This window comes from Physeter macrocephalus, chromosome 1 (genome assembly GCF_002837175.3).
Source record: "Physeter macrocephalus isolate SW-GA chromosome 1, ASM283717v5, whole genome shotgun sequence".
NCBI classification, from domain to species: Eukaryota; Metazoa; Chordata; class Mammalia; order Artiodactyla; family Physeteridae; genus Physeter; species Physeter macrocephalus.
The window spans coordinates 115,981,089-115,997,348 of record NC_041214.2 but is presented as its reverse complement, the minus strand read 5'-3'; the positions used below and the strand labels follow the sequence as shown (position 1 = coordinate 115,997,348).

Sequence of the window (16,260 nt, the reverse complement as noted above, 5' to 3'; positions counted from 1 at the left end):
ATTTTTTTTTACTTTAGCTGTATGCATGCTAAAACATACAATCATTTAATTAATTTATATTTAAAGGTGATGAAATGACAACACTAATACTGTTTAGAGCATGTCTCTAAATTTTATATTAACAAAAAAGACTTAATGATACTTATTCTAAGTAAAAATGAATATTTTAGACCTAATGTTTTGACTTACTTGTGGATCAATATTCTTTTTACTCATGTTGCTTCTATCTTGACCTTAGAGAATACAAACTATAGATTTAAGTGGATTAATTTACTCTTTTACCAAAATAAAATACTTAGGACTTTCTCAAGCCTTGAAATATGCTCAGTATTAAACATTATAATCCTTCCTTTTCTTTCTCAAAGGAATTAATTGCAGATTAAGTCTCTCATCATTTAAAAAGCAAATAGTATTTGTGAATACTATTATTTCTGCTATAAATGAAAGCTTAGACTAGTTTTTAGTGTCATATATTCTTTATTTAATAAAAAATTAATAATTCTTACCTGAATCCAGACCACATATATCATGAAGAACAATGGTCTTAGAGAATACAGAAGAATTCTGAAAAATATAGTACTGAAAAATTAGACATGAATGCTTTTCTGAATATAGGTATGATTCAAACAGACAAGTGCAGATAAATCTACATGAATATTACCTCTGGTTCATTGAATGGCTTATAATTTTGAAACTGTCACATGTCAGCAAATATATCAATACTGCTAGAAAATCAAAAAGGAAGTACATTTCTGTTAAGTACAATTGCTTCTAGTTCACATAAGATAACCATGACTATATTTTAAATAAAAAGTTACTTTTTGAAAACAAATTATTTTTACTCATATCACCATTAACTCTTCTGAATGAAGAGACCTGAGCACTAAAAAGAGCTCAACAAATATTTTAGAATGAATATGCATATACACATTATGTATGTATGTATGTATGTGTATATATAAATATAAAATGTATAATACAAATGGTCAGATGGTTATGGTAATTCTATTTACAATCTTGTTTTGAAGTTGATAATCATGTCAAAGCCATGGAATCTCACTTTAGTCAAAATTAAGAAAATTACATTTCAATTCATCTTCTTTGAGATGAGTTTTTAAAAGGCCATTATATTCTACACATGCAAAAAACAGTGTCTAAAACATGAAGTATGCTTTATTTTAATATTTAGAAAAATCTTGTAATGATTTATTTTCTTAAAAACCAAAATCAGATTATGACTTTCAATTATCTGACCAGGTAAGTAATATACTATGTCATGCCTGACAATGATTTATTTAAACAAACAAAAATTGTGAATTATAGGTGAATTCTTAGGTAGGGGTGAGGATACAAACCCAGGTTGCTCAGCTCTTATTGTTACTCTGAAGTAAATACCAGTTTATTTGTACCATGATATTGTACCTTAATTTGGAAATTGTACCATAATTGGAAATATTGTATCATGATTTGGAAATAAGTGTGAATCCTAGAAATAAATCTTAGGTTTTCTCTTTTTACTCTTTCTCTTTTCCCTCTATCTTTCCTTCTTTCCTTCCTTCCTTCCTTCCTTCCATTCATTACAGCCATTTCCTTCTAGCCCAATTTTAAAAGAATCTCCTTGGTGTTCTCTTTACAATATAGTCTCTAAGATGCAATACTCAAGCAAAATATCAGAATTTAAGTTAAAATTTTGATAGTAAAATATTTTTACTCCAGGGTTTTTGGGGGAAACAACTTCTTTTTAGTGGTATTCCATTTAAAAATTCTTACAAGTCTAGTTAATTTAAAAACTAGACGTTTAGAAATAGATTAACATAGTTTACATTTCTAAATTAATAAATAGTATTATACATTCCTTCAGTTTAACAGAATATAGCATATTTTTGGCATTTATAAGGAGTGTCTTCTTTGACCAAAATCTTTCTCTTAGTGAGTTGTTAATGACATCTATAAAACTATCCACTGTAAGTGAATTTAAACATTTAAACATAAGGAATTCAAATTTAATTATAAAAAGGTCATGAAAAGATAATCTTTGACAGTAAATAAGATTATTTCGAATCAAAACATTAGTATATTGAATCATCAAACGCTTTTAAGAACTCTTATTTAAGCATAATGATTTATATAACGTAGTCTTTTAATTTTAGTTTATAAATTGTAAACTGACTTTGCAAACGCATATTGCAAATGATATTGACCAGTCAATATCAGTAAGATTGGTAATATCAGTAGCAAAATCAGATTTTACTCCTTTAAATACTAATATATAAACTCCATACTTGGTTATCTTTTCAGAAGTGATTTGCGTACATTTAAATTAGCGTGGACACGTTTAAAGAGAGGCAGTGCTTGAATTCCTAATGAAAGTGGAAGCACAGTCACCAATCGGAAACCTTCCTCAGCCTCAAAATCACTGGCATTTCACATTTCTCTTTTTGCAGCTGACTTAGACGTGCGGTATCTTTTGCTCTCCTTCTCTTTGCCTCCAACTGACTATAATGCAATAACTGAAACCACTTCTACTGTTTGTGACACAAACATAGCAGCGCTGAAACGCGTAGAATGGAAGGCTGCTTTCTCCTCCAGAATTCTGAAAGCATCGAACGCCGACCCTTTGCTCCTTCATTTACTCCTTTCCCACATCTCGCCCCTGTGCCATTTCCCTCCCTCTGTCCTATGGAAGGAAAATATCCTCTACTCTTTACAATATCGCTGTTTTCTCTTCTCGGTTTACTTTTCTCCATTGCCATAAATTTTTCTTCAAACCATTCTGATGAGTTTTGAGGAGGGCTTTTCGACCTCACTCGACTGTAATACCCTAAATCTTGTCAAGAAAGCAAACGATGATACTAATAACAGCGAAAAAAAGTATTACAGAACCCCCACGCTAGTGACACGGGTTCCTTGGCGCGCCCTTCACAAACGCGTTAAGTATAGCCTGAGCGCAATCCTCCTTCCGCGTGATGAGCCTCTTCCACCTGCGAGCAGCAGAGGCATTTTTGTTGTCGACTAACCCCCTCTAGCGCCGAACTGGCAGCATCCGAGCGGCGGCTGTCAGGAGGGCAGAGCGTGGGGCTTGGCGGAGCTCAGCTGCGCTCGCAGCTCGGGCCCTGCCCTCTAGGCCCGCCTAGGCCGCGGGGCGAGAACGTGAGGGCCAAGCGCGCTGAGACCCCACCCTGTTAGCACCTGTGTTGCCCGCCCCCCCCCACACTCCCAACCTTGGGGCGAGGGCCGCGTAGTCCCACCAGGCAGCGGGCCGCCGCGGCTTCCCACCGACCCGAGCGCTGGGAGGGAGTGGGCGCCGCGAGGGGGCGGCTTGAGGGTGCGCGGAGAGAGCTGTTCACTCGCAGGCACTCGGCGCCGCTGTGGATGTGGCCACGCACCGCTCAGCCCGTGGGTTCTCTGAGCGCGAGGTCAGACGCCGCCACGCTGCAGGCGCTCCGGGCCCCCGGAATCCCAGCGCCCACGGCTGCGACAATGCTCGTGACCTCCACTGCGAAGTCACGGCCGCACGGCGACGAGAAGACCTCAGTGAGCCCTGGTGCCAAGCACCCGTCCCTATCCAGCCTGATGTGACTCTCCTCTGCTGCTTGCTCTCTTCCTTCGCTCTCCTAGGACTAGCAGAGGAGGCGGCCGCAAAGCTGAGGCTCTCGCCCTACTGGGCAAGTTTGGGCGACCCGCGCTGAGGAGTGGTCAGGCTGGTCCGCCACCACCAAGCTCATCCCGGACCCGGCGCGCTTGCCCACAGCATTCGCCCCCCTCTGGCGGCAGAAATGTAGAGAAGTCGGGGGTAGGCGTGTTGGGAGCTGACTAGCCCTAAAACGCTGGAGGCTGCTGCTGCGAAATGGGGAGCAAAGTGCTTGGGGGACTAAGTGCGGCCTCACAGATGCCCGGGAAGCGGTTGTCGAGGCCGAAGCGCGGCGCAGACGCGGCCGAGCTGGAAGTGTCTGCTCTGCGGGTCGCTGCCGTCGCCACCTAGGCGAGGGGCTGAGGGCGCAGCTCGGTAGCTCGCTCTGACAGCTCGTGGCCCCGCGGAGCCTCTTCAGTCGTTCGGCTCGCGCCGCACTGGCCGGAGGAAAGTTCCCGCGGGCCCCGGCCGCTTCACAGCTGCTGTGCCCTCCTTGCTTTTGACTCTGCAAGTGTCCAGTTCAGTCCGGAGAGGCGCTCGGGCCGTCAGAGCTGCAGGAGCTGCCCGCCGCACCTGGTCCTTGTCCCTCCCCCGTTTCCGGCCGTGAGGCGCCCTCCCCCGCCCCCTCGTTCCCCTCCCCCAAACTACAGCCCGAGCTAGCTCCTGCGCGCACGCTCTCCCGGGCCCAAGGGAATAGTCCTCGCGCGAGCGGGACTCGGTGGTGGATGCAATTCCGCTCGCCTACAGCCGCCAGGAGCTCCCTGGCGCCTCAGGCAGCGTCCTCCTCCGAAGCGGCTGCGCCTGCCCCTGGGCAGCCTGGACCTTCGTGCCCTGCCCCCGGGGCCTCGCACGGGGGTCGCCCCGGGACACCCCCTGTGGGCCGGGTGGAGGAGGAAGAGGAGGAGGAAGAAGACGTGGACCGGGACCCGTCCCCTACGCTGAACACCTGGCTACGCTGCTGCCACTTCTCTTTAAGGGGGAGAAGAGAGCCGGGGAGAGCCATGGGGGGCAGCGAAGTCCGGGAATTTCTTTTGCAATTTGGTTTCTTCTTGCCTCTGCTGACAGCTTGGCCGGGAGACTGCAGTCACGTCTCTAGCAACCAAGGTAAGGGACGGGGCGCAGAAGCGAGAGGGCGCGGGAGGAGGCGGGTGCTCTGAGGACCGGTGCATTGGTCGCCTCCTGCAGGTAACTTCGTCCCGGGTTAGGCTTCTCCGGGCTCTCTATACGAGGGGGTAGAGGATGTCCCCTCCCCAGAGCGCCCTGTTCACATCGGCCGGGGCCGGCGACCTCACGAACTCCGGTCCCTTCTGCTTCCAAATGTCTTTAAACGGATGCGTGAGCATCAGCAGCATTTGGGTCCCAGCCCTGGCGGCCGCGGGACCGCTCCCCGCTGCGCGGTCTGCGCTGGAGGTCAGGCTCCGTGGCACAGGCTTAATGGAGACTTCTGGCTCTCTGCGGTCGCTCACAGCACGGTAACATGTAGGTATCTCCCACATGCCTTCAAGAAAGCAGATAGCTCTCGCTGTAGCCTCTGGCCAAATACCAGCCTTTTGCCTTCGGTAAACTAAGCCGCCCTCGCCCAGCTGCAACCCCTTTACCCCATCCAGACCGAACGTAGACTTGTTGGAAATTATTCCGAATTATTTCTAGCCCAGATGCCCGAAGGGGCCGGGGGATAAGTATTAGGTGTGAATTAACAAGTTGTGAATATCCTATTTATAAAGTCAGGTAAAGTGGTAAAGTGAAGATGAATAGTGTGTGACAAGTGAAAGTGAGGTTTACTGAATGGAAAGCACTGAGAATTTTTGAACATTTTCTTGCCTTCTATCCAACAATCTTTATGAGACATATCTCATCGGATTTCTGCTATGAATATTTAAGGATCTATAAAAAACATCACCTGCATAATCTAAATCCTCCTAGACTAAGAGATGAACAACCATAAAAGTTTTCCAGCATGTATCTGGCTTGATGCTCTCACTGGCACTGTGCTGACCACCAATGTTACCTGTTATGTCACACTTTTACAAATACTTCAAATATAAAACTTCAATTATAGTTACCATTTAACATATAAGGGTTCGAAATAATTTGCAGGTATATAAATGGAGGTCAGATGACATGGAAGTGTGCACTGTTTTTGCGAGGGTGAGAAGGTTGAGAGAGAAGGCAAAACAAAACAGTACATGTTTTTTGTTATCAACATGTATGACCAATTTGTTAGAATTATTCAGAATCAATATTCAATTGTTCTCATTTATACAAGTGGTACTTTTGACATGTTTTTCTAATTCTTTCTCTTTTTTTTTGACCTGCCAAATTGTAATCACAAATGCATATGTCAATTTGAAAATCCTACACAACCATCATGCCTGTGAGGATGTATCGTATGAGTACCACCTATAGTGCCATACTCTCCTATGGCGGTGTATACCTTCACACACATCCCTTATTTGTTTTCAAGGAATATTGGCATTAAATATCAAAGGGGTAGTTACTTAATCTACCCCTGAAAATAGAAGATTGTTAAAAATAACATGTAATTATTTGACTTTTTTATTGAAAGGAGAGAGGAAATTTTTAATAATTGGAAGGTCAGACATTTATGTTGTACCAAATGTGTCTAGGGCTACTAAAGAGATGTATACTTTGAAGTCAAGTTTACTAGAGATATTTTAACAGTTATTTCTTTACAATCATTTCCCTAAATCACCATATATTTTTTCATTAAGTGCTGGTAACCATCCAAGGCCCTGAGGATACCAACATAAATAAAACACATGTTAGACTCTTCACATGACTAAAGTGCCATTCTACCAAAATGTGTCAAATGTTAAAATATGACCTTTCAGATATTCATATTAAATTTAAGGACATAGAGGAGTTGTTTGTTAACCTTTTGCAGTAATTTTTATTTATCTATTTTAATGACTTTCTCATACTTTTAAAAGACATTTTACCTAAAATATTTACCAATTATATGTAATTTATGTGTGTTTTCATAAGTTAGCTTAACAGTGTTAGTATTACTCAGTTTACCCAACAATTAAATAAGATAATTAAAGGTAGTCTCCTAAAACTCTTAATTTGAACTTGTACTAACATGCTAAAAACACAGGCTATGCATTACACTTGGCTAATATAGTGCCTAAAGGCTAAGTTGGGTAAAATTTAGAGAAGTTCTTCAACAGAAGATTATAGAGAAAATATGATCAGATTTTTTCATCAGACACAAATGTTTCCTTTTAAAATGCTTTTTTACAGCCTAAAGTCATAGTGATTAGAAATTATGCCTTATCATACTTTGAGATAATTTTTGAATACTGAAATCATCACTCTAATAGTTAATAAAATGTGGAACTTCAAAATGTTATTTCTATGAACACTTGGGGGATATTTTCTTATTTATAGCTTCATAAATAGATGACATGAATCAACATATCTTACCAATTTGTAAACATTGAAAACATGAGGTATTACAGAATTATTATAGTATGTATGCAATATAGAAATATTAATGTAAAATATAAATCAGATTTTTTATACACATAATAATAAACATCAGTAATATGATGAATAGTTAATTTTAAGGATATCGTATTCATTTTCCTGGTAAATTTTCATCCTAAGAGCTAATGGAATTCATGTTTTATTTTTAAAATTTGTTATGGAGGGTAAAATTTCATTTTTATTTAATTTGCCTTCTCATTAAGGATATTCACAAAGTAAACTATTTAATGTTATTTATCTATTTTTTCCAAATCATATAAAATCTTTCATGGTTGAATGAAGGAATCACCCTCTTCCCATTTCCTAGTTTTCCATATGTAGGCATAGCAAAACGATAAAAAAAAGTGAACTACCTCATTTTTAACCTGGTGCTTAAGATGGTGCTAAGAGTAACTTGAGTACAGGAAGCATCTCTTCTCTTGTTTTTTTAACTGCTGTGAACCTCTGCACTATAAAGACAAAATAAATCAGTTTGACTCTCTCTTCCTGTTACCCAAACCTCCTTGAATCCATCAAAAAGTAGAGTTGCTTCCTAGATCACTTCCTCTGATTAAGTAAGTGAAAGTGTGATTTGTACTCAGATTTCTCTTATTCCATTAGTTTTCCCTCTATTTAAAACCATAGTATTTATTTCGTGTTGGTAATTTTTATGTAAAAATAACAGATTTTTACCCTCTTAATATATGTAAACTGTTATTTCTGTACTAGTAGGATACGTAGGAGAATATAAAATACAATCTTGTTTCATATGTAAGTAACCAGGTGTATCAATAACAGTGGTTAGTAGCCACCAGGGATCCATTAATTCAGAGATTACTCTGCTTTAGTCTAAGAGTTGATGCATCTCTCAGGGTGTGACTCATGTTTCCAAAAATAATCAATACTCAAATAATATATTAAATCAAAATATGATTTGAATATGAGAGTCTAGTGAGCTCATTTTACTACCAAGATTGTGTGAATTGATCTTTCTCCTCCATCCAGGAAATTCAGTGACAAATGAAATAAACAAGGAAAACAGTAGTCTGAGTCATTAGTTTCATTGAATTTATTAATTTGAATGAATTGAGTGTAAAATACACTAAGTTGTGTGTAAATACATGTGAACATAGCTGAGCAGAAAAATATCTGCTTAATAAAATTCATAGCCCCAAATTAGTTGAACTTCCATAAGTATTGTTCACAAACTATAAGACTGTTGTTCTAATATTTATTGAAGGGGAGGAATTGAAATATTTTCGGAAAGGTCAAGAGTGAACTTTACTGAAAATATTTAACGTTGTGTTAAATAAGGAAAACTGAATGATTTATAAAGAATATTTCTAAGAGACCTTTCACTTATATAAAATTTATTTTCAGGGATAAACTATTTATAGTTGTAAAGGTGAAGATTGTAGTCACATGTTTTCTTATTTACCATAAGTATGAAAACAACCTAGAATGTAATTTTATTATACATTTACAAATTGAAGTAAGCCATTGTGTAATTAGTCATTATGATTAGTGTTTAAAATAGAAATATAAAATGTCATTGATATGCATTGATCATCTAAATGTTTTTTGCCCTGGGTTTGGGATAACACTATATCTAAACATTTTTTTTACACAAAAATTATACAGTGTTCTTTAAGGAACTCTTCTTCAAACTAGGAATAACATGAATAAAGCAGTTTTAATTGAGATTTTCCCAAGGGGAAAATATATATCTAAAATTAGTGGTTAAATAACATCTTTTTACATTTTTAATATTTTCAACTTTTCTAATAAGGAATTTGTATTACTTTTATGTTACAAAATTAAATATTGAGAAAAATACTAGAGTTGAAATTCCCTTCTTCACTAATCACTGCTGGTATAAATAACTTAAGTGCAAAAGGCATCATAGATTTCTTGTATTTCCTTCTACCAATCTTCTTTCCCTATGACAAGCACCATATCTCAATCTTTCTCTTTCATTCTTCTCTTTTCACACACATGAGTACTTCTGACTATATATTTCATTTGTCCTAAATGGCGAGAGAACAGATCTTATTTTACAGTGTACATAGTCAACCGAACCCCAAAAGTAATAGAAGTTTCTTCTGTGTTCTTGACTCAACATTTCTTGGGAGTATAAATATGGTGGAGATCAGTACATATAGTTAAGTAATGAAAAGGGATTGACTTTGTTCAGTGTACTTTGTCAATCATGTAATCAAACTAAATTTGTACAGAAGGATTAAATTGTTTATACATCCACAGTGTTATTTTAAAATAAAAATTGTATATATTATATCATACATATAAAATTGTGCAACATAATTTAATATACTACATCTATAGTGTTCTGATCAACTGGCAATTTCATTAGACTGACATTAGTTCTTTAAAAAATGGAAATTATATTACCTCTACTTTGGCCTTATTTTATTGAGTACTGTGTTTTCCAGTTTAATATTTAGATGATGAAGAGAAAAAGAATAAGTAAGGCAGACTTTATAAATGTCCTCATGGAATTTATTTTCTAGTAAGGGAGACTGACAAAAAAATATTTAAGTAAATGAAACTATATGCTGTGCAGGAAAGAATACACGCACTGAGAAAATAAAAGGAGGGACCTGCTATTTTAAATGTGATGGTTGGAAAGGCCTATCTGGGAGGTGACATGTAAGCCACATTCTCAAGGATGAGAAAGAGCTAATTGTACAGAATGGGAAGAAGTGCATTCTAGGTGAAGGGAATTGCCTGGTCAGTGACCTTGAAGGGAAATGAACTTGACACGTTTGAAGAAATAAGTCCAGTGTGACTGGACCTTACTGAGCAAGGAAGAGATTTAGCACAAAGTAAGGTTTGAAAGATAGTGAGGAACCAGATACCACAGAGAAGAAAACAAGCCATGGAAAGGAACTGGGTTTTAATATTATCCTAGGTAAAATGGGAAGCTATTGAGAGATTTTAACCATTATTCATTTTAAGAGCATTATGGCTAGTGAGCAAAGAGATGATTGGAAGATGGCAAGAGTAGAATTAGGAGTCTGTTGCAGTTACTTGGGGGGTGGGGTATGGTGGCCTGGCTAGAGTGGTGGTAGTGAGATGGGGAGAAGAAGATGGATTTGAGATACATTTTGGAGTTAGGATTATGGGATCATCTTATTATTACAGAAAAATAAATGTAGACATTCAACATTTATATCACTTTTTTTTCCAAAGGGCTGAAAAAATTTTCCATTACTCCCCGTAAAAATGACCTTGTTTAGAATAATTGATAATTGACAGAGGACAGGAAGGGTGGGGTGAGGCCCACTTTCCACTCTATTCAGCTCAAACTATGATTTAAAATATAATCTTAACCGTTTTACTATTTCAAACCATTGTCAAACCATTGTATATAACATTGTACACTCATATTGGATCAACAAATGAAAATTTTTAATGCATTTTTGACATGATAACTTTCCATATATAGTTGTTTTTTGTCAGAGTGGATAATGGCACACATGGGCGGAGACGTCTTCACAAAACAATATGGTAATCCAGCAGAGTCTATTAAAATATAGAGCAATATTTGGAAGTTTGGCTTATGCACCAATTTTGTTCATCTTTGTTATGATCAGATTACTGTTACTGAAAACAAAAATGTAAGTGATACTAGATATCAAATAAGCGTGTTTCACATATTTTCTATTAGTCTTCTTTTATCTCTGCATTTTGTTTCAATGAAGAGAAACATACACGTTAAGAAAGCCTATAAGAGATCCAGAAAATGAGATCTTAAGATGAGGGAAGAAACTATTAGGCTCTCCACTAAACAACAGTAAATTGCGTGTAATTTAAAAAATTTCCCTGACCAGTTATTATTCATTACAGTGAGTTGCATTATAATAATAATATATGAATGTAATCATTAAATAGAGAGAAGCATAAAAATTCCTGACTTAGTCGTATATACTTTGTATATATTTAGAAAATTCATACTCTGGAAATGCTTCATTTAAACATTTCTAAATATTATACATATTCAAACATAGTAAATCTTATATTTTACTTTAGTGCTTAGAATGTTTTATAGAATACTATTGATATTTTATAGTGATTTCCTTTCAGTAAACATGGACTTCTTATGGGATATACAATTTTGTTTTTCAATGATAAATATTCTAGAACTGAGTGAAAACATTTGTTTTTCAAACAGATATTTATCAGAGGCCTACTATTTGATAGGCAGTGTACTTACCATATATAAGAATTCAAGGAGAACTTTCCCTCCCAGAATATATGATCCAGTGAAGGGTTTCCAGTCTCTTTCCAAGTCTGGCAGGAAAATTTTCTGTTTTCTTAAAATTAGATCCAAAATTAATTAGAAAAACTTTAAAAACACATTTGTTATATGGTAACATGTAACAAGTACTGTTGCTCAATTCTCATAATATATTTATGTACCATTTATTTGAAAGTAATTTCTATTATTTCATTACAGTTTATCTCAAAGTTAAGAAAATAAGTCACTCCACAGTCACATATTAAGAATCTCCCTGTGTCAGGCATTATGCTAGGTTCTAAGTCTACAACAGTGATTATCATACAATCTCTGTTCCTTAGAAAACCAGTCTTCTCTGTTGATGTTATATATCCTTGAGTAATTGATATTTACTCTTTAAGTACTTGATGATTTTTATGAGATAAAGAATTTTACAGTAAGTAAGATCATGAGGGAGAGAAGGAAGGGGCTAAAGTAATACTACTAACACTTTCATGTGGTTTATTTGTAAAATTGCCTTACAAGGATCTTCTAATATTAGTTTTATGGGTGGGCATATATTCTATTTAATTACATGCAAAGTAAACATAAATATGCATTTAAAAAAACAACCATGCATAGGAAATATAAATATTTCACATCTGTCGTGGCCTTCCCTGGACTGACAGGTAGTGGGAGATTTTGTTTGAAGGATGTTAGACGAACTTTTTATGGTGTGTTTATTTAAGGTGGATTTATTATTAAAACTATGGTTAATGGTGAAGAAGCTAGTTTCCAGTTTCAGATGGCAGCAAGCATACCTTTTTTTGTTTGTTTGTTTTTTTGTGGTATGCGGGCCTCTCACTGCTGTGGCCTCTCCCGTTGCGGAGCACAGGCTCCGGACGCTCAGGCTCAGCGGCCATGGCTTACGGGCCTAGCCGCTCTGCCATATGTGGGATCTTCCCGGACCGGGGAACGAACCCGCGTCCCCTGCAAAGGCAGGCGGACTCTCAACCACTGCGCCACCAGGGAAGCCCAAGCATACCTTTTAATTAAGCTTTGGAGTGGGAACTGGGATGAAAGTGTGTATTTTCAGTCCATGTACTGAAAAATAGATTCAGCTACTTTCCCAGGATACTGCTGTGGCCTCTAGCTGTTGGCCTGTTTGATGATCTGAACTTGCTAGATATAAATGAAAAATCACCTCTCTTCCTTCTATTTCATTTTATAACTTCAGTTGTAAAGTTGTACTTAACTTTTTGATCATAGGAGATATAACATCTCCTTAGAAACTGAATGTTCAGGAGGTAGAATTAGTTATGTATTATTCTTATAATGTTAGGTATCTGTGGATATAGGGGATATTTATGTACACAATTTACTTACTTATGTTAACTTACTAATAACATAACAGTAGAATAATTATGTATTCTTTCAGATTATTATTATAATACTCATATTGGTGGTACATGAGCCTTGCAAAGAGAAACACATTCTTGTATAGTACATAGAGTATAATGTCTAGAATACGGAAAAGTACTTACACATGATTTTACAAAAATCAATGTATGAAAAATTTCCTACCTATGATGACTAGGAAATAAAAAGGTATTACATTAATATGTATTGCAAATAAGAATTATCTAAAACTAATTGAAATGATTGCCTCCAAATATGAGTTGAAATATATCTCAATATCATCTTAATTTTTACTTTTAAAGGAAGAAATTTGTTCCTTATATTGCTGTGATACTTTAATATTGCTAAAAATAATTAAAATTAAACATTTAATTAGAAAATTAAACTATGTAGTGGCCAATGAATGTTATTCTAAAAATTGATATCTAAGACAACTGAAGTTTATTTTAAAATACAATACAGTAGCTAAGTAGCTATAAACATGCAAAATGAAAGAAAAATAGGGATAGAAAAAAACTGAATTATGGTACTATTTTTAAAATGAACCTAATTGGTTAAGACGTCTCTCTTGTTATATGTATATATAACAATATCGTGGGTTAGAGCCTCATCTCTGCAAGTATAGAAATGTCCTGATGACAGACAACGTTAGCTAAATCTCTAAAAAAAAAAAATCCTGAAAATTTCCTTTCACTCTCCTTCTGGATTTAAAGTATACTTAGACAACATTTAAACTGTGAATGCAAGTGAAAATAATTAGTAGTTGCCATTATGTGTGACAGGAAAGAGTTGAGCAAACTAACAGCATTGCACAGAATCATAAGACTTTTGTCAGTTTCTAAAATTAAATAAAATCTATGCATTAGTCCACTTAACAATTATAATGCCTGATCAACAACAACAAAAAACCCCAAGACTGCAGTAGCCACAGCAATTTCATAACACTAGAACATTTAATGAGGAAACTACCCTGTTTCCTTGGCTGTTTTACATGCTCAATTTAATGAGGGAGCAGTCAGAAAGAGATCCTAACTTTTATCTGAAAAAGAAACAGAATTTCAGAAGTGCATATTGTTGGTATAGCATATTGCTTACCATGTTTTAAAATAAGTGAAAAATAACATGCTCCAATTTTATTTTTATGATACTATATTAGAGCAAAGATTGTACCTATATTATAATAACTTACTGTCTTAAAGTGTTGTATTATAATAACTTCATTTTATAGTTTAGAAAACTAGAGTTCACCCCAGTTATTAAAATAGCAGGTAGTTTGTTTATTTAAAATTCCATGTGTAAGAACCTTTATGATATTCACTAGTTTATGACCAAAAATCCATGTATCTATATGCACTGTCTTTTTAGATTTTTCAAGAGCTCTATTACCTAGTAAAGCAAAAGTAAAATTTAAGAATTTATTTTAAAGTTTAGTATTCTAGAGTTTTAAGTACTTGTTAAAGCTAAATGAAAATTTCCCCTGAATTTATGAAGCCTTAAAATCAGATGAAATTGTTATCCGGTTTCTGTTATAAAGTTCTGAAATACTTTTCCATTGTAATATAGATATAGTTATCTTTGGGTTTTTGTGTGTTCATTTTTATTACTTATATATAAACACTTCAGTTCTTAATCTATATGGTTCATTTGTATATATTTTCCTAGAATTCTCCAATTAGTTCAAAATTAAGTATATATTCATCCAATTTTTAAATGAAATATATCGATACCTACTATGTTTTTTCACTGTGCTGGGAACAGGAAATGTAAAGATGGGTCACTTTGCCCTGGACTTCTGAGAGCTTAAGGTTTAACTAATGAGGCTATTTATATGTCATTGAATAATTGACAAAGTAATATGGATTTAGCTGTTCCATAGATAAGTTCACATCTATGAACTATTGTTTACAGAGATGAAAAGGTAAAAGTACCATTTTCACTGATCTATGAATTAATATATGGAGACATTGAGAATAAATATTCATTCAGTATATTGACCATGACCCTATATTGGCACTGACTTTGTGTGCCTGCTAGAAATGAAATAGGATCTGCCCCTGACATGAGTACAATGTTGTAAAGTTGAAGAGATATACTTAAAAGTTAAATACTAGCAATATAGCAAAGATAAAGGGAAATAATTTTAAAAATTGTAAACAAAAAAGAATCTTGAGTTACATATGGGAAATAAAAATGAGTCTCACATTTATCAGAATTCATCATCATAAATATATATAAGCAATAGGAGAATTAAAACAAATGACTCCTCTGGAAACTTCAATTTTTAAGCTGCCTTGAATTAGTTATTCTGCACTTGAAGATTAAAACTTACTCTGTGTATAGGTAAAAATAAAATCCAGGTGAATAATATCTCAGATTGAACATAGTTTTTGTTTTTTAACATCTTTATTGGAGTATAATTGCTTTACAGTGTGGTGTTAGTTTCTGCTTTATAACAAATTGAATCAGCTATACATATACATATATTCTCATATCTCCTCCCTCTTGCGTCTGCCTCCCACCCTCCCTATCCCACCGTTCTAGGTGGTCACAAAGCACCCAGCTGATCTCCCTGTGCTATGCGGCTGCTTCCCACTAGCTATCTATATTACGTTTGGTAGTGTATATATGTCCGTGCCACTCTCTCACTTGGTCACAGCTTACCCTTCCCCCTCCCCATATCAAGTCCATTCTCTAGTAGGTCTGTGTCTTTATTCCTGTCTTGCCCCCTCTTTTTATGGCTGAGTAATATTCCATTGTATATATGTGCCACATCTTCTTTATCCATTCATCTGTTGATGGACAGTTAGGTTGCTTCCATGTCCTGGCTATTGTAAATAGAGCTGCAATGAACATTTTGGTACATGACTCTTTTTGAATTATGGTTTTCTCAGGGTATATGCCCAGTAGTGGGATTGCTGGGTCGTATGGTAGTTCTATTTTTAGTTTTTTAAGGAACCTCCATACTGTTCTCCATAGTGGCTGTATCAATTTACATTCCCACCAACAGTGCAAGAGGGTTCCTTTTTCTCCATACCCTCTCCAGCATTTGTTGTTTCTAGATTTTTTGATGATGGCCATTCTGACTGGTGTGAGATTATATCTCATTGTATTTTTTTTTTTTTTTTCGGTACGCGGGCCTCTCATTGTTGTGGCCTCTCCTGCTGTGGAGCACAGGTTCCGGATGAGCAGGCCCAGCGGCCATGGCTCACGGGCCCAGCCGGTCCATGGCATGTGGGATCCTCCCGGACCGGGGCATGAACCCGTGTCCCCCGCATCGGCAGGTGGACTCTCAACCATTGGGCCACCAGGGAAGCCCTCATTGTAGTTTTGATTTGCATTTCTCTAATGATTAATGATGTTGAGCATTCTTTCATGTGTTTGTTGGCAATCTATATATCTTCTTTGGAGAAATGTCTATTTAGGTCTTCTGCCCATTTTTGGATTGGGTTGTTTGTTTTTTTGTTATTGAGCTGTATGAGCTGCT

The 16,260-nt window shown here is 36.8% G+C and overlaps 1 protein-coding gene across 2 annotated transcripts in view; it reads left to right on the top strand.

Annotated features, from left to right (window-relative positions):
* The first annotated feature begins 4,356 nt into the window (after window positions 1-4,356).
* EPHA6 (EPH receptor A6) overlaps window positions 4,357-16,260 on the top strand; it is an 874,792-nt gene continuing 862,888 nt past the window's right edge. For both annotated transcript variants that reach the window (XM_024120422.1, XM_024120421.1), the window contains exon 1: window positions 4,357-4,735. In XM_024120422.1, coding sequence (XP_023976190.1) covers window positions 4,357-4,735 — 379 coding nt within the window. The remainder of the gene's footprint in view (window positions 4,736-16,260) is intronic.